This window comes from Parus major, chromosome 19 (genome assembly GCF_001522545.3).
Source record: "Parus major isolate Abel chromosome 19, Parus_major1.1, whole genome shotgun sequence".
Classification (NCBI taxonomy): domain Eukaryota; kingdom Metazoa; phylum Chordata; class Aves; order Passeriformes; family Paridae; genus Parus; species Parus major.
The window spans coordinates 9,757,597-9,783,066 of NC_031787.1; the positions used below are offsets into that span (position 1 = coordinate 9,757,597).

The following is a 25,470-nucleotide window of genomic DNA, read 5'->3' on the forward strand; positions in this document are numbered from 1 at the left end:
CTCGGCCCCCTCCTGCTCTGAGGGGCGCGGAGACGGCGAAAGAGCCGCGACCCCTCCCCGGGAGGCGTGTCATGAGGGCTGCGGGCGAGGCGAGCTCCCGGCGGAGGGTCCTTGCCGGCGGCGGCCGGGCGAGACCCGCCGCCGAGCTCTTGCCCGGGGCGGGCTGCTGCTCGCACCTCGCGGCCGCTCTCTCCAGGCCCTTTATGCGCAGCCACGTCCCCGTGCTGGCCCGGCCCGGCCCCCGCTCTCCGCGAAGCCGCTCACTGCGCCTTTAGCGACGGCGGCTGCGCCTTTAGCGGCGGGCAGGCGGCACCGGGCGGCGGCGGCTCCCGGCGGCTCCCGGCCGCCTCTCTCAGCGCCGCAGGCAAGGGGGCGGCGCGGGGCATCTGCTGGAAGCCGATGGGGCGCCGGAGAGCAGGGTGCCGGAGCGCCCAGCGGGCGAGCACCTGACACGGCTGAGGACGGCTTGGCTGCTAGCGGGCAGCCCTGAAATGGCGAAAGCTCCACTCCCAGGTAAGTGCTGAGCCATGCGGCGCAATGGGGCAGTCCCGAGGGGAGAGAGGCCCGTGGGGCGGGATGGGGCGGCCCCGAGGGGAGCGCGGGCCCCGGGGGCGCGGCGGGAATGAGGCTCCGGCGCGTTCCCCGCCCACCCGCGGTTCCGTGGCAGCCCCGCTCCGCGTCCTTCGCCGTCGGCCCCGCGGAGCGGTGAGTGCAAACTCGTGTGGACGAGGCGCGGGTACGTTTGACCTCCTCGTCGTTATAGAGCACGGCCCGTTCTGCTTTTGGCGCCCGCATCTGCCGGTGCCGTGGTCAAGGCACGGCCGTGCGGGTCTGCGGGGAGGCATCGCAAGCGCCCACGGCCGTCGCCGCTGCTCGGCCTCCTCCCCGCGCTCCGGCCGTGCTTCTCCGGGAAGGGTCTCTCCCAGCTCCCGGAGAATTCCGTGGCTGCCGCCCACTCGGGAGGAACCGACCGGGAGGCAGCAGCCGCGGTCGGAGAACAATACAGGTGTGCTGTTGGGTGGAATTTGACGAAAGCCTGCGCTGCGCCTTGCCCATTCACGTAACTCGTGCTTCCTCTGGAGCGTGAGCAGTGTGGAGGTTGGAGGCCGGTTGGCTGGGGCTGAGATCAGGGCTTGAAGATGCTCAGCAGCAGCAGCAGCAGCAGCAGCAGCAGCAGCAGCACCCTGATGTCCCGTGCATGGTGGCAGGTGCAGCCTGGACGAAGTAGCATATGTTCTGTGTGCACGAAGGCCAGAACAGATGAGAGTGCAGCTGCTGATGCAGAAGCGGTTTCCTTATAGGTTGCATGCAGAACCCATTGCTGCTGCAGGTGAAGGCCTAACTGCTACGACTGAATGGTCAGTATGTCACACTTGCCTGGTGTTTGGTGCCAGGTCTGGACACAGCTTTACAGCTGCATGGCAATTTCAAAGCAAAATCCAGAAGGGTGGTTTTTTTCAGCATTGTTTATTTCTTTACTCCCCCAAAATAAGCATGGATTGGTGGCAGCCCGGAGATGTAACACTCCAGAATATGAGAGCATTAATAATTTCAGAAGATGTGAATATAGGATTGAACAAAATGTTTCTTTTCTGTCTTTGGAAGATGAAGATATAATCAAATGGGGGGAAAGTCTCATGGTTTTGTTTTTTTTTCTTTGTCATTAGTTTGCAGTCTTTTTAGGTTTGATAAGAAAATGAGGCATTGCTTTTGCTTTTTGTGATACATGAGTAATGCAGCTTGCATACATAGTTTCAAATAAAATTTTGCACAGGAATTTTAAAGCATAGTACTTGTCTTGGATATGATTTCACTGACAAAGAATGTATTTTGAAAGGAGCTTTGTGATGTCACTACTTATTGCAAAGAAGAGTAGACCATTCACAGAGGAGGTCTGGAAGAAACTATCTGGTCTAGGCATAGGGAAGACGTGCTGCTTTTATAAATTGAGCCTACCAAATTTATCAATGTGAGCTGCAATATGCACAAATATAAAAAAGTTGTTTTGCTTGTATGTATCCTACCTTGCAGCTCCTGCCAGTGCTGTAGTCTTACCTCAGGAAGACCAAAATTGTAGTGAAAATGTGCTGTTTGCTCACTGTTGAATGACAGGTGTGCTTGTAAAGGGCTTTTAGACATGGCCCACACTTGACATTTGAGTAACCAGATCTTACCTAGTGAATTCCAGACCTTGAGCACTTGAAGAAGTGCAGAAATGCTTGGGCATTTGCAAGTGTTGGTTGTAAAGCCACAGAGACAATTGTAGATTACTACCTGACATGTCCCTGTGGGAGTGGTAGAGTATCTGCTCTTCAGCTCTGACTTCACTTTTAACAGAGCACAGTGATTCAAAAATGCCAGAGTCTCCTCAAAAAAAAGCAGAATCTCTGCACTGTGAAAGTAGAGACTCTCAGCTGTGTTGCAGGCAATCCACCTACAGTCACTGCAGGAAAAGGTTAGAGAATATTCATATCTTCTCTGGTTTTGGGTAGTCATTTTGGAGGAGGTGATGGCATTGCTGAGAGGGAGGGTGAAGTTAATTTCTGCTGGGGAAGTTGGCATCTGAAGTGTCAAGAAACAGCTCTGGGAGATGTACCATGTTTACAAGAAAGTTTGATCTAGGATTTGAAGTCTGAACAGTCGTGTTAAACCTCTTTTCTCTCTTCCTTCACCTCACTTATAATCCTGTAAAGTGCAAGACTGTAAATGTCACTGGTACCTTAAAATAGGGTCTTAAAGGCCTGCATGGCTTAGTTTCTTGATTTGTTTTCTGAACTCAGCATTCAAATACATGCCCATCCTTACCATCTGCTGCAGAACTGACAGTGGAGGGATGTACAGAGTAGACAACCAGGGATTTCTTGCTGTGAAATTGCTGTGAGATGAAAGACACTGAATGAGGAATCGGAGAGAGGAGCTGGTTGTTTTGGGTACTTCTGACCACAGTGGCATCTGGACTGCTCCATCACTCACATCTTTTATTTTTTGACAAGAGAACCTGCAATTTGTGTGGACTTTTTTCTGTCTGTAATTATGTCTGGTTTTGTCAGCCATGTATTTTTGACAAGGGAACTTGACATCTTGACTTGATCTTCCACTTTTTTCTTCCCCATCCCCTTTTGGCCTTCCCCATCCCATTTCTCACTCCCTTCCTCTTGCCTCCCACTGTTATTTTTCCCTCTCTCCTCCTTTAGCCTCACAGTTTTGTAGGCCTCCCACTCCAATTCCCCCCACAGCCCCTTCCACTGAGTGTGTTTCATTTCAGCTCCAACTGATTTAATTTCAGTTCCAGTCTCTTATGCAGATTCATTCAGTGATTTTGGATGAGTTCTATGTGGCCTTGCTGTCAGTGATGGCATATATGGTCCATCTTTTTTGGTGGTCAGTGTGCAGGCAAGGGCTTCCTCTGATCAGCATCTCCCTCTGTCTTTTTTGAGCTCCTGAGCCTTAGGAGTGCCTCCAATAGTTAAATTTGCATCCTTGTAACATATATCTTCAGTTTTATGTTTTCCAAATAAGAAATACAACATAACTAGAAAATAATAGTGGGTGAACTTGGCCTCCAGTTAAGTCTTAACTGCATAGTCACTAGGTAACACTGTGTGGGTAGCTGAGTTAAATCACTTAATGGGTAGGCAAGAATCACCAGCAAAACAGAAAGAAGTATTATTATGCAACAGCAGTCAGTAGCAATAGTGAAGGTCGTTCCTCCTACCCAGCATCTCTATCCAAATGGAAAAATTACTTGTGCTTTTAAATTTTATTAGGAAAACTGCCCCTGAATTCAAAATGGTACATTTCTAAAACAAGTTTTGACAAGTGGAAATGTTTTAATCTGTGCAATAGAGTCTATTTTTTAATTTTTTTTTTTAATTGAGATTAATTCAGTCCTCAATATTTGACTGTGTAAAAGACTGAGTCCCCAGTCTGAGCTATGGGAACACTGTGTGCTGTTTCATCTCTACTTAGGTGTGGTGATAATATTTAGGAGTTCCTTCTTTATGATTGCCTGTCTTCTGGCATGTGTTTATGTCTGGGCTTGATTGGAAATTGGGAAATGTTACCAAGCAAAAGATACAGAAGAAGACTGGGCCTGCTGCAAAGCTTGAAATCTGTGATAATATGAAGTGAATAATACTGGATTAGTTCTACAGTAAAGCCCATTGCTGTAATTGCATCCAATGAAAACTGCTGCTCTTATCCCAAGCTGCTTGAATCTTCCTGGCAAGTCTGCTGTGAGCTGGGATGGCCTCTGGAAATGGCCTGTGATGCTGCCAGTACACAAGGGGCTGGTATTTGGATCATCCTGCTTACATTCTGTCTGTCCTGCTTGCCTGACAAGGTAGCCAGGGACATGTGTATTGGTAAGGAGAAGAGGGAGATGCTGGAGTGACTTAAACTGATGCTTCTGGACTGGGCCTACTGTGCTGCTAGTCTGCCCTCACAAGTATGTTTCAGGAATGAAATCACTATTCTTTAATTCCCAAAGTATATGTACTGGTCCTGCTCATGAAGTGCTTCTGTAAACAGTGATGTGATGACTCCAGTAATGTTTTTTTTTTTTTCAGTTGCAGTGTTTTTAAAAGCTATTTCAAAATGAGGAGAAGGCAGATCTGGTGAAGAAAGGTAACATGGCTGTGGTTTCACAGCAGGGCTAGGCTTACTTCCTGCTGCATTTGAAAATTAATTTTCTGCTCATTAGATCCAGTCACAGATTCAATCCCTGTGCCTTGGTGCAAGATGTGCTTAAAGGACATAATTTCCACAGGAAAATGTTCCATCCTTTTCCCAGAAGATATTCTTGTGCTGTCCACACTTTTTAACTCCAGGTCTATGCCACCTAAGGATCTGGGGCCTGTATGGTGTGCTGTTAACAGCTTTGTGCTGTCAGAATTGATGCCAGTTACTGGAATGGAAATGGAAAGTAGATGCCTTTTCTTTCTCCTAACTTGGTATGCATTTTAAATACTATCCTTGCTTAACAAATAATATTGAAGCAGCATTTTTGGTACTGGTTGCAGAACACGTGCTTACTACTGAGTGACAGTGATGAGCTGTTCTTTCTTAGGATGCTTGGGACTTTTAGGATTGGGTGTGTTTTGGACCCTAGACCTTCCAAATAATACAGGAAAGTGATTAAAGTTGGGAATCGACAGCTTTAGCTATTCAGTTTTCAGGGGAAAACCTTTGCTTCTTAAACTGATTTTCAGAGCCTCTTCAGCCTTATTTCACTTCTTAGCTGATTTTCTGTTTCCATTTCCTTAGTCCTGAGAATGTTGACTACAGAGCAGCAAGGTCACTTTAATTCCTCTTGTGTTTTCCTTTTTTTTTATTTTTCTCATTTAGAATCACCCTCCTATCACATGGAATGAAGTGTGCTCATGCACTGCTTAATTGTCATATCATTGCCAGTTTGTAAAGAAAAAGACACCTTTGGAAAAATTTGGGTTTATGCCTCCTGAGCAGAGGAAGCTAGAGCTGATTCTTCTTTTACTTATACTTGATTATACTTTTCAACTGCTGTTTCTTATGGAACTATGGTAGAACAAGGCCTGCTGGTGTTTGTGGGTGAAAGTGGAATTGGCATTTTCCATGACTGTTCCACTCCCCAGGTCTATTTGTGGAACATATCAGCAATTGCATCATTTTAGTGGGTTGTTCCTTCCCTGGATGGACAGCATTAGAAACTGCTGATATGTGAGTGGGAACTGTTTCTTCTGCTGTTTGTTGGAATTATGTACAATCACTAAACACCAGGGATGAAAGTTGCCTCATATCTGAATTAGGATGATGTGTACAGTCTGGTTTGCCTTCAACCAAAGTACAGGTGTTGCATAATAGAATATGGAACTATTTCTGTAGCAATTTTTTAGTCAAATAAGTTCCTGGCTATTTTGCTGCTTATCACAAGAGGTTGCAGCTGATTGTGATCTATGGCTCTTCCCCTTATGGAAGCTGTTATGCAGGATATAGATTTCAGTTGTGATCCTTACTTATACATAGGGGTAAGGAAATCAACATCATACATGCACCACAGCACTTGTCAGGTCACCAGGTCACTGATGCAGCAAAGTACCAATGAAATTCCAGGTGTTCTTTATTCAAGAAAAAAAAAAACAAGACTTTTTTTTACTGAGGAAAATCCCTGATTGTAATCTGAATTACAATTACTTGCAGTTAGTGCTAGCCTAACTAGAGCATTCAGTTTCTGTTCATAGTGCTGTGAGGATCGCTGTGCTCTTGTCTTCTCCATGCCTTTTTCTGTGGCTCTGTGCTCAGGGCAAACCCCTGCCAGCTCTCTCTGGGACAGGTGACTGCCACAACTTGCAGTTCTGTGCAGAGAGAGCAGGTTAGATAGGAAACTGTACTTTTGCTTCTTCTAGAAGAAAAGCACCTGTGCATTTCTATGGGCTCTCCTTCTGCCTCTTGGAGTGCTACACTTACAATCCTACCATCCCTCTGTTGTGCTGCCCCAACAGCTTATGGGGAACTACTGTATGTGCTTCCAGTTCAACTATTGTGACTCGCAAATTGGTCATGTAGTGTTCAAAGCATTTCTACCTGCTTTCCCCTTCTTTGGTCAGAAATTGTGATACTGAACAACTGAAATGAAATGCAAGTTGCTACCCTGGGTGCAAAAATTTCTGACATCTGGCTGCTAAGAGTAGCCTGATAAAGGCAAGGTTCACTGCCATAGAAACATAAAGTGTCATTACCAAGGAGCTCACTTGTGTTCTGTAGTAAGGCTGGTCTTTTCATTCTCTGAAGCCAAATTATAAAATAAAATGTGCAGCAGTTGACAGTGTAAATCAAATCAGTGAGTCCAGGCAATGCCAGTGTCTAATAAAATCAAGAAATGTTAATAGAGTCCTCTGAAGGTGGCTAATGCTAATCTGCTGGCACAGAAGGAAGCAGACTCAATAGGACCAATGTATTAGGGCAATGCAATGCAATGTGATCTAGCCAGCAAATCAGCCTAGATGCGGAGAGCTGTTGCAGTGAGCTGTACACAGATTTGTGCTGCTGACTGTTGTTATGTTTAAGCTGCTTGTAAATCTAGAAGCATTTCCAGTGCAATATAATAAAACTGATGGTCCCAAGATCTTTACTCATAGCCAGAATTTATGTCTGGATATTTGTGACACTTTTCTCTGCCCTCCCTTCACATTCTGCATCAAACTCGAAGGTCCCTGGAACCATGAGCTTTTTTTGTGGGGTGAGTACTTTTACTGATTTTCAGCCAGGCTCATGGCAGCTCTTTCCCAGGGAGTTGCTGTTTGCTTTGGAGTACCTTTGAAATTCTTAATTTTTTTTAATTTTGCAGCTTCCTGCCTCCTTTTGTTCTTCCTCTCTCTCTCCATCCCTCACTCCCTTCCTCCCTCTGTCCAACCCTGCGTACATTGTTGGTTTTTTTTGTGGTGCCTCCCACCTTGTGCTTTTGAAATAATGGAATGCCTGCTCTTCCAAGCATTGGCCCAATGAAGACTTTTTTCATTTGAAGTTCAGAATAGTGTTCTTTCTACCACTGTTTTGATGTCTGTAGTGATGCATTTTAGGATAGATATGTATCTGAATAGTGGGGCTCCAGTAGCTGCTAGATCTCACTGGACACATTCCCAATACATGCTGTACTCTTGTAATGAATGCTGACTCCTTAATAACCCTTTAAAAAAGACATATTAAAATGCTATTAATTGACTATTATTTTTACTTACTTCTTAAAACCTAATTTATTTAACCCTATTAAAATGCTATTAATTGATTAGTATTTTTACTCACATCTTGGCCAGCTAAAATTTGCTTCTTCTTACCACCCTTCACTTATATTTCTGATTAATTCAGCTTATAGGTGTGATAGTAAAAGATTTTAAAATCATAGAAAATTTGGGGAGTTAGAAACAAAGTTAGGCTTGGCAAGCCCTGGGAAAAGTGTTAAAGGTAGGCCCTGGGAAATGTTAGGCCTTGTGCTTGCTAAGATCATGTGAAAATGCACCTGTGTAGTCAGTATATGATAAATGATATAATTGTTAGAATTGTTGTTAAAAGAATCATGAGAAACTATGTTAGGAGTTTGAGTGGGATCATGAGAAATCCATGCCTGGGTGGAATCAATGTATACAATAGAACAATGTAAGTTTAATAATTAATATGTAAGTTATATAGCGATAGAATATTAAAACATGTTCAGCTCAAAACCAAGTCAGGTCAGATTTGGGTCTGTGTACCCCTGACACCCAGAGCTCTTTAATAAAGCACCTTCATATAATCACTCCATGATTATCTGTTCCTGAACACTAACAGGTGGAGTAAATGAAGAGTAAAAGGCTGTAACCTAGTGGCATGTTTGCAGAAGGATGCATCTTCTGTTTGAGTGCTCTTTTACTATTCAGAGAAGAAAAATGCTTTTGTGGCCAGGGGCTCAGGATATTAGAATCCTGTCTGGTGTCATCATTTGTGGAAATGAATAAAACAAAGGACACTATTCTGGTGGGTAATGAGTGTCCTCTCTACAACAGTGTTATTATATAATAGGGTATGGTTCCCCGCTGATTGTGGGGAGCCTTTGTTGTTAATATAGAGAATATATTTCACTACTTCTTTCTAGTGTTGGGTTGCTTAGATGTAAGGAAAATCCAGGTATTTAGACAAGTCTGGTTTACTAACTACAAATTAGTTTGAGTATGAAAATCCATTAGCACCATTTAAGCTGTCATGACTGTATCTGTTACTGTACCTATTCTAATGTGGTTTTGCCTTCCTGTCTTCAAATGACAAGCTTCAAATGAAAGCCCCAGGCTCCAGCACAGCAAATCTCTCTGGAGAAACCAGTTCAGTGAATGAGAATTGAGTAGCTTGTCTGCAAATCTGTGAGCCAAATAAGATAGCACTTATTTTAGAAGTTAAATTGAATTTAAGTGGGAGCTACTGTCCTGAGGAAATTCTGCTTTGTTTTTAGAATCAATGTGCAATTTGAGTGTTGGAATGGAATGGCCAGATGTGTTCAACAGGAAAGAATTTCTCTTTTAAGGTCACTTACTAGCTGAATGCAGGCTTATCTTGAACACAAATTTGTTTTAATCACTTTATTTAAATGGAAGTATTTTTTCCCATCCTGAGAGCTCTGGTTGGCTGACAGTTGAGATTAAAGTGTGCATGATGACAATCCTCCTGAGGCACCTACACAGTCTGTTCATTAATGTGTTGAGTTGGTGTCTTTTCTGGAGCAGAGGCAAGCATTCCCTTGTGTTAATGTGAGTCTCCTTGTATTTCCAGCTGGCCCGTGCCGATTTGGTGGTGCTCAGCGGCACGTGCAGAGTGTTCTCAGAGACTCTGTAGAGAGTTCTGATGATGAATTCTTTGATGCACGAGGTGAGTACACGTTTTTGTCCTCCCCTCCCCATTTTTTCCCTCAAATTTTACAAGAGGTAACTAAGCTCCTTCATGGGTGAACTGACAACATTGTCCTCATCAGACAAAACCTCCATCAATTCTTCTGTCCAGGATTTGTGAATGGACCTAAATTTATGGGAGTTTGGTGAGTTGCTGGGGTGGATGTGTGAGCTGCCCTGAACTGTCTGGCATCAGAAGCAGCAAGACACCACCACTGCAGACCTCAAGGGGTCTGACCCAGCTGCTTCCCAGCTCAGACAGTGTATGAGGTTACAATGGCTCTTGTTCACAGTTCCTTATGAGGGCCATGAGTGTCCATGATGGCCAATTTCTAAGACTAATGTCTTAGGTTTTCCACTCTATCAAAACTTAAACTGGAGGGACTGGGACCTCTGCTTGTTCAAGGAGCAGTATTTGAATGCTTGTGGATTTCATCTCAGGATATTCTGACTTGGAGGGGACCCACAAGGAGCGCTGAGTCCAGCTCCTAAGTGAATAGCCCATATGGGGATCAAACCTGTGACTATGGCACTGTGCTCTAACTAGCTGAGATAACTCAGCAGCACTCCCTACGTCTTCTTTGAGGCCTTGAATCTTGACATGCTTGGTAACATGCCAAGTTTTGTTCTGAAGTGGGAGAAGAATCTGTAGGTTGTGTGCATACACCATCTCCCACCTCCAGTGGGAGATTGCGGCTCTGGTTTTGGTTCTGTTTGCAGGAACCAAAATTTACGCTTTTCTGACACATTTCACGTGCTTTTTCTGAAAGAGCTTCCCTTAAATACTTAAGTTTTAATGTCAGAAGTAGTCTATGTAGTCTGAAATGCTTGTAATGACAGTTGCTATCATTTTCATAATGGTTACTTGAAATAAAAGTCACTGCTATGTAAAGATAATGAACAACATCTGTTACTGAGTTGCTAATCCCCTAATAACAGACTTTTAGTGCCAGATAATAATACGTGATAAATTGCTTCTGTGGATAAAAATTAAATGTGCATGGGAGACATCTAAGCATGAAGAGGATCAAAGATGGTGATCTCTTTCCACTGGGTATTCAGTGAGAATAGGATACCCAAATTATTTAAGCTGCATTTAAATCTTAAGCTTTAGTGAGTGGAAGAGTTGGAAACCAAAAATAAATACACCCTATGCTGATTTTCCTCCACACTGCCTTTGTGCTTTACAGTGTTCTGTTGTGTGCTTAAAATAGCTGTATTGATTTCAGCAATGTTTCCAAATTCTGTGTGAAGCTGCGGTTGTAACTTTGAGCACCAAATCATACTTCAAAATTTTTCTCCAAAAAATAACTTAAACGATGATTTTTCAGATGTTCTAGATGGCATAGTTTTCTTTGATGTGACTAGATTCTGTCTTTGGGAGTATGATCACTTACTGTGATTGATGGAATATTCTTTTGAATCATCAAGATCTGTTGTTCAGTAATGCTTTTAAGGTCAGTTTGATGCTTGCATTTTTGGAGTTGGTGAGGCATGCATTGTACACTGAGAGCAAGAAAAGCACTTGGAATTTGCTGGACATACTTCATATTGAGTTGACACAAGTATTTCCTAGTTTAGATTATTTGATAGTTAGCTTGCAAAAATGCTCTTCAAATCAAGTTTTGTTTAGTTAGATTTTCATTTCATCTTATCCTGTCACTGGTCTCCAGAGAGATGCCAGCACCTCCCTCTCCATAGGACACCTTGAGGAAGTTACAGGCTGCAATGAGATCACTCCTCAGTCTTCACTTTCCAAACTGAACAAACCATAGGACCTCAGTCATTCCTCATAAATCTTGGTCTTGAGGCCTTTCAGCATCTTGGTTGTCCTCCTCTGGATGCTCTCTAATAGCTTAACATCTTTCTTGTATTATGGCACCCAAAGCTAGACACAGGACTTGATGTGAGGCTGTGCCAGAGCAGAGCAGGACAGTCACCTTCCTTCAGCTGGCTAGGGTGCGTGCCTGATGCACCCCAGGACACTGTTGGCCCTTTTGGTTGCTAGGATGCACGTTGACTCATATTCAATTCACCATCAACCTAAACCATCAGATCTCTTTCCCCAGGGCTTCTCTTCAGCCCCTTCTCCCACGGTTTGTAGGTCTAACCAACATTACCCCATCCTGGGTGCAGAATCCAGCACTCACGCATGTTAAATTTTGTATGGCTGGTGATTGCCCAGCTCTGTGGTCCATTTAGATCTCTCTGCAAGGCATCACTACCCTTGAGGCAGTCCATAGGTCCTCCTAATTTAGTATCATGTCTGCTTTCTCCCAAACAGCCTTTGAGAAATAAGTGTTTAAATGTTCACACAGAAGAAAAAATACTAGCAAAAGAGGCAGAAAGCATTTCTACAATCAGAAGCTCTCTTGGTGATAAGGGAGCTTATGTCTTTGGTAGAGGAAAACATATGTGTGGGCTGAAGCAATTGGCATTATCAGTAGGTTAAATTTAGCACCAAAGAAATGAGGAATTTGTCTGTGCTGTAGTGAGGGAAACCTGTCTAGGATAGAGACACTGACTTTCACCTCCTAAAGATGAGGTAACTTGATACCCTTTTTCTCTCTCCAGCATAATATTTTCTGCAGTGTTTCTTACCTGTATTTCTCCCCCATTCTCTTTTTCTTATACAGAGTGCATCATGAATATATGATATTCTTGCAACTGCAGAGTGCAGCTGGACTTGAGTACTATGGGGTTTCTTCATGGGAGAATCTGGAAGCTATCCCACATCTACCCATGTGTAATTTGTACTTCATAGACAGGCTGAAGTAGGAAACAGTGGGCACAGCAGTCAGCACCATTAAAACATAACATTAGTGAGCTGCTTTTGTATTCTGAAAAGCAGCTGGGGTGAAATCTCAGTTTCACAAACAAAGAAGTTTCTGGCTGGCAGCCTTGTAAACAGACAATCAAGCACCTGTGTTTGAGATGAAGCAGATGTACATGTTTTGACTGTTGATTCATCCTGTCATGGCTAACTACTTAATTTAGTGAAATCCATAGGAAAGAGAGATGTAATATTTTAATGTTTTATATTGCCTGGTTTTCCTTTGTTTCTTGCTTTCCGTATGACATGCCATAAGTTAGGCAGGAATTTTACAGTGTCAACATATAAAATGATATTTGATGCAGGAAACTACCTTATAATTTAACTGCAACATACCTCTGAACACAGAAGATGAAAATTACAACTGAATACATCATCACAAAATTGTCAGAATATGAAATTCCATGGTTGACTAACATTGTTTCTCAGATTTGAAAAATATCTCAGAGAAGCCTGCACATTCCAATTTGGCCATTTTATCAGACTTCCACAGCAGTTATAACCATCTCCCCACACACCTGCCCCAAAGCCTTTAAGCTGAAAAAAAATCTTCCATAAGACAGCCCTGGAGGCACATTTCCCTCATTTGTTTTCAGTTCTTTTCACTGGTCTTTGTGGCTGCTACACAAACCTGCCAGTGTTCAGGGCCATCAGCTGTGCTGCTGCTGCTTGGTCTTCCAATGCAAACACTGGACTTTGCTCAAGAAGAACAAAGAAGGAAAACAAAATCTGCAGTAGAGAACCATTATCTCCCATTCTTATCTGTGGATAAAATGTTACACCTGTCAGCAGACACTCACCACTGCTCAGCCTTAAGGAGGTCTTGAGGGCTGTGTTTGTTCGACACTGCTGCTAATTTGAACACTTTTCCATCAGTATTTGTGCAATTGCACTGAGGGGCTGGTGTGAGCTTCAGGGGGGCAAGAAACTTCTAGTTACTTCAGAAAGTTGGCAGGAGCAACAGCAGTAAGGACTAAGCACAAAACATCACTGAAAATACTCATCATACTCGGATATCAAAACCACTTGTTAAGGGGGAGAGGGAAGAGACCAAAACCACTATGGCTTCTTCCCTTCGTCCTTATAGAACTTCAAATAAATCAGCATCTGAGAGAAAGTGACAAAAACCTGAACAAAATGCTGTGCTACGTGGTTGATTCTCTCTGCCTCAGGGAGCATCTGAGATTGCATCAGGTCTCAGGGGGCTTTGCTTGATCCAGCTTCTCTGATAAATCTGATAAATTACCTTTATCAATGTTTGTTTGTAAAAGGTATGACTTTGGAAGAGATAAGATATGGTGGTGACTGTGAAATGATTTATACAGTCCTTTATACATATCCATCTTTCTTCTTCTCCAGTACCAAGATCTGTAAATGAGAGAGGTATGTATGAACGAACATGAAAGAACATAAATTTTAAAATCATTTAGAGGCCTACTGCAAGGTAGGTATTAGAAAATTATTCTTTTAGCCAGAAATGTCCTGGCTAAATTATTCTGTGTTTACTCTCAGAGTCATTCTCTCTATGAAAGGCAGTAAGAAAGGACATAATTTGGCCCATTCTCTGAATCTGTCTTAACACGTAAATAACTGTTATTACTTATTTTACTTACTTTTTTCCTGTGTGCTCGCCCTAGGTACTAAGACCATTCTGAGTTGTATCCAGCCAGACTGAAGTGCTTTGAGTAAATTTATTCAGAAAGGATTAATGCACCCTTCTTGCCAAATAGCTGTGAAATTGAAGGAAAATATTTTCCTACAGCTTCTAGGCCTGTTTGGTTTTGGGTTTGTTTCTTACAAGAGAGTTAATATCTGTCTACAGGTTGTGTTTTGTCCTTTCAGTTTTTCCTACCCCACTTCTGGATGGGATCTCAATAAAAGATGTTTCTCAGGGCTGTAGGCTTGGTTACTTTCCATTATGTCTCTGTGTCCCTAGATGAAAATGTAAAACTTTATGTAGCACAGGTGGCCTTGATAAAAGGGTTATCAAGGACTTCTTGAAAAGTCTTGAACTGGTCTGTGTCTATGCTTCCCTCTACTTTTTAAATGTTCTTCAAATAAAAATAATTATAGAAAAAAACCCCCAAACCAACCAACCACTCTAACACTCAAAGTGATTATTATAAACTTTTTTTCATGGTGGCTGCTCAAGAGAGAAAATATTCAGACAGTCCTCTCTTTTCTGTGTTTTTCCTGTAATCCATAAAGCATATAGGATCCATATAAAGCATATGAGTAGGCAGGAAGCTTTCCTGGACAGTCCTGCATAATCTGTTATCTGTTCTCACTGGAGGCTCTAATGAGTGTTTATTCCTCTCTTGATTACTAGTTCTCACCCTGTCTTTTTTCTCTTGTTTGTCACAGCGATTTATTCTATTCTTCTTCCTCTTACAGAAGAGATGGTGGAAGGAAAAAATGCTATTCTCATAGGCATGAGCCAGTGGAACTCAAATGACCTTGTTGAGCAGATAGAAACAATTGGGAAGCTTGAAGAAAATCAAGGTAATGCTTAGCCTGTATGACATAATTCCTAAGAGTTAACAAGAACATCTGACTAGTGAAGAAATTACTTTTTATCTACTATGTAAATACTCTACAGGAGTAATGTAATTTTACAGCATCCCATAGTTAAAAGATTTACATAGATATGTAAGTAGCATTTTATTGCTGAGAAATGAAATGCAGTGATCTCTTTCAGAGAAAAATTTGGCAGACCAGGTAATACAAATTTACTGGCTTCAGTGGGAAGTCAGTGTTGGACTCAGCTGAACACCTATGAAATAGATTACAAGACTAAAGCTTATTTTTTCTTGTATTCAACATGTGAGAGGCTTCTTGTCATCACCAGGTTATTTTGCTCTTTAAAGTCAATGAATCCTTATGTGGAATTTCTGTGAGGACACATACTTTCTGGTGTATTTGGGGCCATTTTTATGTAAATATGTATATAACTATGTACCACTGAAAGGAGTGGGAAGTGGGCACTGATCCACCACTAAGAATTTGGGACTTAGGATAAAGGCCTAAGCAGTGTTATTGTTGCTTTGGCTTCTAAATTGCCTAGTTGTTTGAAAATTAAATTACCTTGTTGACTTCAGGGAGAGAGAAAGACCTAACTTGCTCCTCCATCCATGATATGGGGCTCAGGCATAATGAGCTTGTTAATTATTCTAGTTTTAAAAATAATTTAATATACTTATCCATTTTAGGAATTTTCTTCATGGATTTTCTACATGTACTGGATCCTGAAATTTTGTTGACAGGTTTATTTAAGTAAAAAGGTATATATAAAAGTAATACTTATCTGAGTATGCCAAACCATCATATTCACAAACCTCTTGACTACATACCATGAGAATTTTTTTATTTTTATAGTACTTAACTGACAGGTAGACACAGTACACACAGTGTATTTACTGTTGTTAAATAGGTAAATAGAAAACAGAGAAAAAAAAGTCAGTTTTGCATTTGCTTTTAAAATTATGTCAAGGCCTCGTTTACATTGTTTGCTAACTTATTCGGAGATTCAGTGGCAATTTTTAAGATAAACTATAGATGTTATACCCATTATAAATATGGCATTTTCTATGCTACAAAGTATCAAGAAAGAGGAATACATTATTATGTCAATTATGAGTTAGTCTTTTAAATAACTAGCCAAGAACCATTTATCCTCGAATTCTTGCAGAAATTTCTCTACTTCTCCCACTTCTAGCCAAGATTTAGAATGGGGCTTTTTTTCATTGTAGCACCTTTGTATGAGTATGGGTTTGTTTAGCTGATTTTTTACACAGTACTCTTTGTATTGGACACTAAGGAAAGAGTTCTAAGAAACTGCTTTTAAGGGTTTCTGCTGTTCAGAAACAAGGCTGATAACGGGATGGAGTTTTTTGCATTATGCAGTTGAAAAACTTCACAGAGAATGTGAAGACCCATGGTTACATGGAAGATATGTGCAGAAACAAAGGAAGCAGTCCTCTGAGTTATACTCCATCCTTCTTCATACAAAGGGTTTCTATTTTCATTTAAGCTAGTTCTCTGTGATGTTTTGCAAAAGAAAGGAAAAGAACAGATAAAAATTCTTTCTTCATTTCTGTTCACACACACCTATTAGAAACTTTAGAAGCAGCATACCTGACTCAAAACAGCCATTGAATTGATCTATGATAAGATGTATCTGCATTCTGATACTGTGTCACTTGTGCTGCCAGTGTACTGTTGGGGTCACAGTTCATTGTGTTGAGCTTGACTGTTCTTAACGGAGATATCAAGCAAGGACTGAAGTTGTTGAGAACTGGGCTAGCACAAGTCTGAGCCAATATTGCATGTACTCTATCTCATTAAGCCAGAATGTGATTTCACTGTTTCAGCATTGCAAAAGAAAGCGGAGTTCTGTCTGTAAAGCACACTGACAGAAATCTTTGATGCACCCTTGCTAAATACAGAAAATAGCACAAACAGCAATCAAGCTGATTTAAAAATTCATACAACTGCATAAATTATGTTGATGCAGATGCCTTTCTTGTAGAACAAAGGCATTTTCAAACATCATAGTTAGGCATTTAAATTCACTTCTGGTGCAAAGTATTCTATCCATTACATTGAGGAAAACTGCATGTACTCACCACTAGGAACAAATTCAGCCTTGTGGTTTACAGTCCTCCAGCTGTCTTGAGATCATATCCTTACTTAAAATATATATTGTTAGTGTTTCTAAGTTTGAAGTTATTGTTGGTGTGTTTTTTTTTTTCTTTTGTACAGTGCAGTGAAGGTAAGTTGAGGTAAGGTGAAGAAGATTTTTCATATACTTTGAGTATATGCTTTATGTTGCATTACTTGAGGTTTTTTTTTATGGTGGGAAATGAGGTTTTTATACATGTTAACTTGCAAACCAGGCAAATACTTGTTACAGAAAAAAATGTCATTCAATTCAAGCTAGTAATCGACATGTAAGCTTAAACCTGTCAGCATTTCAAAGGATGAAATCCTGAGGAAAAAGTGCTGGAGTATGCATTATCCATGAAGTCAAGACATGTTTGTTTGAGACCAAACCTGCATAAGACTTCAAATAAGATCATGTGAATACTAGGGGTGTCCTCTCTCCCTCAATTGCTATCTCTTGTTATATTGCTGTTTCGTAAATGTGGGCTTGAGAGCTGGAAAATATTATAAGAGCTTAACATACCATTTCTCTTCTCTTTTCTCTCACACATACAAATTAAAATATAAGAGAATCCAGAAACATCTCGAATGAACGAAGAACTACAAAGCTCCATAGGGAGATGATAAATGCTTGCCAGTACAGTTGGAGTTTATCTGTATTATGATTCAATCTCCATATACAGCCAGCAGACTCTTCAGCTCTTCAGCCTTCATTTTGTCACGTCTTTCCCCCACCTTGCCTCAGTTAATTTTATTTTTCTAAAGAGTAAAAGAAACATGAAGCTGCCAAGGAATGGGCAATGCAGCTCAATGCCAGGATACCTGGCCTTTGCCAGCTGACCATGGACATCAGACCTCTTTTTTCATCAGATATAATAAAATGTACAAGCTTGGAAGTTTTTCTTGTATTGAGCTTCTGGTTTTTATGTGACTGCTTGGTTTTCTGGCTGTCCTCAGTGAATAAACAACTTTGCTTGGACAGCTCTGATTCTCGGCCATTTTACCAGAAAGTGATAGGACAGGTTATATTTAATTACAGTTGCTGAATATCCCAGAACAAAGTTTGCAAAGCCAAGATCTCAGAATTTAGCAAATGCCAAGCTTGAGATCTTAATGTGATCTTCATCAATTTCCTTTGTCTATTTCCCTGACACACTAGTTTTAATTACTTAGTAGCGTGATAGGAACAGATTGTATATGTCAGGTTTGTCTACTGTCCTTGACATGGGTAGAAAGAGAGCTTTTGTCTTTAGCAATGGTGAAAGACATCTTGCAGGAAAGTTTGTCTGGCAGTGAAGAGAAAGTGCTTGAACATCTTTCTTGTCCCTGGATAGCTTTTTCCTACAAAAGCTGCCCTTAGAAATTTAGAGAGATGTGAAGATGATCTTTGGGAACAAAAGATGGATGTATGGATGTATGGTTGTAGGAGGGTTGAAATGGTTGGTTTAGATTATGTATTAAAATCACAGTAGCAGGATATTTGCAGTAATGTGAGTTTGTGGTGTCGTTGTGGCAAAATAGGTAATTGGCATGTTTTTGTTTGGTTATTTCTTTTAAGGAAAAGAAATATGCATCTTTGTAATATGTGACAGAAGTAGATAACATCTGAAACTTGGTGTGTACAGTCTCTGATTTTTTTTGACTGGGCATTCTTGCACAACTCGTGGTTCTCAGGAGCACATAATTTCTGCCTTTCACCAGAAAGTGTAATTAAGCATAGAGTGATTTGGGTTGGAAGGGATCTTAAAGCCCATCTCATTCCAAGTTCCTCCCATGGGCAGGGACACTTTCCACTATGCCAGGCTGCTCCAAGCCCCATCCAGCCTTGGACACTTTCCAGGGGCAGCCCAGCTTCTCTGGGCATCCTGTGCCAGTGTTTCAGCACCATCAGAGGCATTAATTTCTTCCTAATATCCAAACTAAACTTACTCTCAGTTTAAAGCTGTTCTCTCTTGTCCTACCATTGAATGCCCAGTGGCCTGCTATAAAGAAAAATCAACCAGGCTATTATCTAAGGTCACAAGTCCTGCCAGAAGTGGGCTTCTTTCCCTAGGTCACAATATTTGCCACAGGGTTTCCTCCAGCTTCCAATAAAGGATGGAGATTCTCCTTGACCCTCTTTTTATGGCTAACATATTTGTAAAAAGTGTTTTATGTTGTCTTTAGTTGTTTGCAGTAGTTTTAAGACTAGGTTTTAGTTGGGCTTTAGCCCTTCCAGTTTTCTCCCTCTGTAACATCACAGCAACCATGTAGTCCTCCCCAGTTGCTTGCCCCTTCTTTCAAAGGTGATATGCTCTCTTTTTCCCGAGTTCAAGCCAAAGCTCTCTGATCAATCAGGTATCTTTCTTGCCAGCTCAGCCTGCATTTTCCAAAATGTAAATGTTACAGATGCTCATGCATGCACACACAAAAAAAGTGAAACAGGCAAAGCCCCAATGAATCTTGACTGTTTCTTTGTTTTAAAACTTAATTTGTTTAAAAAAAAAAGAGGCCATATTTGGTATTTTTGTAGAAAATAAACAAGCAAGCGAACGAATAACAATGTAATTTCTGTAATAAAGCTTGCCAGAGATGATGACTATCTATTTAATACACCCTAATTAATTTTAAGAGGCATTAGTCAATTTTTTTCAGCAACGTGCTACTATTTTACTCTGCAAGTCCAGTTAATTGAATTAAAATGTTTCAAATTAGGATGAATTCTCAGGTATATTGACAAAATGCGATTTAATTTTTAGTTGTTTAAAACATAACTGACTGTAAAATGCCTGTGAAATTCACTTTTCCTGTGCTTCATATGCCACACATACAGACTGATGGATTGCTTTACTGATTACCAGCAAAATATTTGGACATGATCAGCTTTCACAACTGGAAATTTTCATATCAGGTGAGTGAAAGGCCTTTCTTGGTCCCATTGCACAAGACCAGGTTACACAGATATTTTCATCTTTTAACAAATTGATTGTCTTTCTGGAAAATAGTGCTGACAGAGACATTGCTTTCTTTCTGGGAATAATTTGAATTGCTGATTTAGATCAAACTTACTCTTCATATCCACCCCATTACAAGACAGTGGTTTGCAGCTGGAAGATGCTACTGTCATTCATCATTCTTCAGGTTGATGTTTTTGCAGAAGGAGAAAGACCTTGTAGTCTTTCTTCTTCTGAAATAACATTAATCCCCGTTTAAGTCAATAATAAAGACTGTACAGTGTTTAAACATGTACGTATGGTGCTTGGTGAGGAGCAAAGCAGAGCCTGCAGCTCCCTGTGCAATGGTTAAATGCAGTTTTGGCAAGGAGTGATGCTAAGGTGCTAATAGTCAGCCCTGAGTTCACTGCAAAGTATGACAGAAATGCAGCTGTAAGTTTGATCCTTAAGGTCAATTTTTTCAGGCAAGATTGGATTTTTTTCTCTTGTTCTTCTTCCTTTTATAATTTGTATATTTTTATAATTTCTTTGTATAATAATGGGAAAATTATATATTTATTTCTCACTTGATTCTTTGCTGTGTATGAATTCAGCATAATTCTATGTTGGTCTTGTTTTGTTGAATTTTCCAATTCTAATGTTTAGAAAAAGTGAATTAGTAGGTCAAGGCTGTTAAAAGAAGATATTTCAGATATACTAAATTTGGGGTGAATTAGTATTCTTCATTTTAATGGGAATGATTAATTTTTTGCATTGCATGGTTTAGACATTTTGTTAAGTGACTTGTCAGCTGAGATGTGGATAGTAACCCATAGTGTCTATAGTTATGAGTTGGATCCATTAAACTTCCACAGGAAACCAGTATTTCTGTACAAGACTGGTGCAGACTGTGGTGTCTTTAGTGAGTTCATCTGGTCTCATATTTCATTGGCTCACTCACTCAGTCCCCTTTGTAACACCTGCCATGCATCTCAGAAGTTCTCCAGCATTTATACAATAGTCAAAACACTCAAAATAACACAAAAATCTTTACACACGAGAACTACTCATGACCGCTATAGTGAGTTTTACCTTGTAATAGTGTTTCTCCCTCTGTCTCTCCTCTGAGGGCTGCCTTGCCTAATTTTGTCCACAGTGAATGTTCTGTGTAAACAAACTGCTCTCTTCCTTCCCTCCAGCAGCATGTGATCTAACCCTCCTTGTCATGCCCTCCTGGAGTCACATAATTAATTAAGCAGTGTTTTTACATAGCTGACTGTAATGTTTATGCTGCTATTAAATTTATTGCAATAGCATCTGCTGCTGACTATTAATATTAAGAGTGGTAAACATAAAATTTGGCTTAGTGAACAGTAGAAGGGAAGGATGGAAACTACAATAGTAATCAGCATTCCAAAACACATCAGATTGCTCACATAAAGAACAGATTTTACGTCTAGCTGCAGATTTTATAGAGAAGCAGTGGGTTGGATTTCTGCAAATCACCACTGTTGGCAGTTTATAGTAGGGCAGGTTACAAGCATTGTGCAACAGCAGACATTTAATTTTGTGATGCTTTATGTTCTATAATACAGCTCAGAAAATGCATGCAAAATGGAGGAAGCCTGATCTACCTGCTAAGATATTTTTTAGCTGGGAGCTGAGTCTTGCTGCACAGAGCATTGCTTTCCTTGAAGTCTCTCTCTTTTCATTTTTTAATCTGTATTGAGATCTGGTCCACATGCTGAGATCAGCATGTGTCCTTGCATTTTTTTCATGGGCCTGGAGTTTCCCTGGCTGCCATTCCTATGGACAGGATCATACCATCTGTAGGTATATTGCCTCCTTTCCTTTCCCTCTGTTTTCCCAAGTTTGACATATCTATGCTTACACTAGTGTTACATTTGCTGCAGCATTTTAAAAAATACTTAACAATACTTAACTTCTCTTCAGAAGTTAATTTTCACAGGATTCTTGCTGAGGTGAAGGTCGTGTTCCAAAGAGGAGCATCAGTGTTGTTTGTTCCAGTGGTATGGTTATGTTCTTACACAACTTCAGATTATTAGAACACAGAAAGTCATATATACCATAAAGCTTGCTGGCACCTTTTCTGGTCAGTAGTGCAAGGTTGGATGTGTGAGGGAAGAAAGAAGATAACAATTCCCCTGGTATTGCCTTGTGCTGAGGTGCATTACACTATTCTGCTGTGCTATCCCCTAATGCTAAACCCATTATTGATGTAATCCCAGGTGAGAATAAAACAAGAGTTAAGAATTGTACAAAATGTACTCTGTCCTCTCAGGAGCACAGCTATGTGGCTGTGTAATGGCTACAAATCTAGGCTACAGTCTACAAATATGTGTCATGGCTATGTAGCATGACACTGAAGGTAGCTTTGTGAATCTTATTTTTACCTGCAGCTGCTTTCTCTGAAGAACAGATATAGTTATTTCTACTGGTGTTACCAATCTTTTGTGGGAAAACAAGGTGGCTTCTATTCTGGTTTCAACACTGCCCAAAAACACCTTCCTGATTTTTTCTTATTTTATTTTTTGAGTAGCATGCAAGTAAGAGTAATTGCAGATCATGCTTCAGTTCTGGGACAAAGACGTGGCATTTTATTTAGAATATGTTAAATTTACTGTGTGATAAAAAATAAAAAAAGTAACTGTTTCTTAAATCTACCAAATAAAAATTAATTTTTGTTCTGTAGTGGGCGTGTCTTCAGTTTCTATTGAGAGTTATTCTTTTGTGATGGAGAGTTTCTATCTGCACAGCCATTCAAAGCTGCCATGGGAAGGAATTTTCTTCATGAAACATTCATTGTTTTACATGTTGTCATTTGTAGAATTGTGTATACAAGTACTTCAGAAGGCTGGTCTGTGCTCTTGGCATGGAGGTCTGGTTTTTGCCTTTAGCTGTCACATTCCTGAGAACTTCACACATTGTTCCCAAGAGTGACTGACTGCTGCTTTGCCTCAGCAATGACTCTCTCTATGAGCTAGTGCAATTAATATTTCTTCCCTAGTAAGCTGAAAGTAGGTAACAGTTGTGACCCAACCTCTTTGGCAGAGCAGCAGTCTTGTGAATTGTCCTGACAAGGAACTGAAAATGAAAGAGATTGTATGTGAAATTTGGAAATAGCTAATTCAAAGTATTTCCATTCTTCAAAGGTAAGGTGTGGCAGTGTACTGCAAGTACAGTTTTCACAAAGAATGGACTAAAGCAGATTTCTTTGCTGTATATTAAAAGCCTGTCATTTTTTTTGTTCCATTGATTCCCTTCAAAACCAAATTGTCAACTGTGATAGTTGGAGCACCTGAAAAAATAGAGAATAGTTGCAGAGCTCTTACTTTGTACTGCTGCATCCATCAGAGGAGTTAAACATTATTATTATTCTTTTTGTATTAACCCTAGTATGATTTAGCATAACAGCATTTTTAATTCATGAGATTGAGAGACAGTGGTGACAAGTTCTAGAGTCTTCTTAGACATTAGGCAGAAGCTTTCATTGAACACAAGAAAATGAGTGGGCAGGCAATGGCAGCAGATGGAGTTTTATTCACATATCATAGAAGGCCACCAGTTTCCCTGGTCCTTGTCATTTGCTATTCTGTTCTTTGATGCCAAACACATGCAACAGGATGTTGCCTCTGTTGTTGAGTCAGGCTGTGCCCCAGGGGCAGAATTCTGTGCCTGTCGCATGTGTGGAGGTACTCAAGTGGCAGGTAGGTTCTGGGAAAAAAGTAGATGTTGCCTGAGCCTCTGAAGAAAGAGAAGATATTGGGAGACCTGTGTTCTCATCCCAGTTTTGAGGGTAGATGTAGGTAAAGATAGGCTGATACCTTTGGATTTTGTCATGGTCAAATGATGACAAAGGTGTTTACCCTCCATGGTAGTACTGGCCAGAGTACTTTATCTATAGAAAGGGCCTTTATTCTCATGTCCTTATGTCTCTGTACATTATGTGAAAAACGAGGTTCACATGATTTTTATAGAATTTAAAAGTTTAATAAAAAAACAATTAGGAGAGAAAAATAAAGTATACAGATACGGCCGGGTGTCTCTGCATTCAGCTAAGAGAACACACCTTACTAACAAAGGATTGTCTCTTAAAAACAGAACTCTACTACACATCCATAAATTCTCATACATATTCATACATTCTTCTTAGGATCTTTGGTGTTCTTCTGTTTAGTTTTCTCTTGCCCCCTTCCCAATAGATCAATCTTCTTGGCGCCATTGAGATTTACATTCCCTGATATCAGGAACGCAATAAATTCCTCCCCCCCCCCAGAGCTCTGGTCACTGCTGTCTTCATCTGGATAAGATAGTTTACAAATGCAGGAGTTCTCTAGCTATTTTTTTCCTCAGTCTTTGGGTTATACAAACAAAGACAGTTTTTATTTTAATACTATGCCATAACCTAACATATATGTATTATACTACTATTTCTAAATTTTATCAATAACAGAAATAAAGAAAACTATATTAATACAACAAAATTTCTCATTCTTATACACATAACATTCATCTTAATATTTGCGAAAAGCCAATAACATAAAATGTATCTATAACAATTAGGTTTTTGTATTTAGATCTGAGTACTTGCAACTTTCCTGGGGTGGGTGGACTGTGGGAGTGAATGTAAGGACAGAAATATTTTTTGAACAACTGCTAATTAAATACTTGTAATAAAAATCTGGTTTGTATTGATAGGTAAGTTATGCCAATTCATAGTTATTAAGAGATTCAGTGGCTAATGCTACAGGTTATCAAATGTATTTCTACCTACTCACCTCCATCAAATAGATTCCTCCCTTCCTACCTATAAGTTTTATTGCTTATGATAACCTTTCTTGAAATGAGGAGTAAAATCTAGCTTCTAGCATACCCGTTTTGATTAATAGATTCCAGAAGCTGTCAATTGTGTCATGTGCTGACCTGTTCCCATGGAAGCCAATGGGGGTTTTGGAAATCAGCATAGTAGTAGTCAGTTGCAAAATATTTACAGCAACACCGGAGAAAAAGTAAAGAACTTGATGTTCATGTAAAGCAATTTTAATTTGCATTGTGATTTTTTTCTTTTGCAGGTGAAGAGTCTGCATTTTGCACATCTGGCTTACTACAGGAAAAACAACGTGAGTTGTTCTCATTTTAATTTGTACCAAAGCTATTCAACAACTAGAGATAGTAATAGCACTTGTTAACTAGCAAAGGCCTTGTGATATGTTACATTGAGAAGAGAAATGCATGTGGAGGGATCATGGTTCTTTTAAATTTTCTTTTGAATTTAATTATTTTCCGCATAGATTATTATAATGTACCAGGAAAATGCCTGTGACATTATTTAATACATTAGTGCCTTATAACATTGGCTGGAGTGGTGGAGGTAGAGCACTGGAGGGTGAAGCTGCTGATGTACACAAAGGTCACACAGGACAGTACAACATGGCTCAGTTTGGAGTGTAGAAGCCTTCAGTGCTTTGTGCTCTGGATTTCCTTCTCCCATCTCTACTTAGGGAGGTGTTGAGGGTTAGGTGTATTTAGTGGGTGATTGATAAAGGACAAAGAGTGGCCGCGCCCAGGGGGGAAGGGGGCAGGAAAGGAGGGTGGGGACAGTTTTTGGCTGGCTTTCTTCGGCTTTGGGAAAAGACATTCGTTTGCTGGGTCG

The 25,470-nt window shown here is 40.5% G+C and overlaps 1 protein-coding gene across 2 annotated transcripts in view; it reads left to right on the forward strand.

The window, feature by feature from the left end:
• The window catches only part of PITPNM3 (PITPNM family member 3), a 59,537-nt gene continuing 34,067 nt past the window's right edge, over positions 1 to 25,470 (forward strand). The window contains exons 1-4 of one of the 2 annotated variants that reach the window (XM_015646307.3): positions 3 to 513; positions 9,274 to 9,369; positions 14,617 to 14,724; positions 24,890 to 24,937. In XM_015646307.3, the coding sequence (XP_015501793.1) occupies positions 492 to 513; positions 9,274 to 9,369; positions 14,617 to 14,724; positions 24,890 to 24,937 (274 nt within the window). In that variant the 5' untranslated portion in view covers positions 3 to 491. Of the gene's footprint in view, positions 514 to 9,273; positions 9,370 to 14,616; positions 14,725 to 24,889; positions 24,938 to 25,470 lie in introns of both variants that reach the window. The other variant, XM_015646308.3, reaches the window with a different exon arrangement.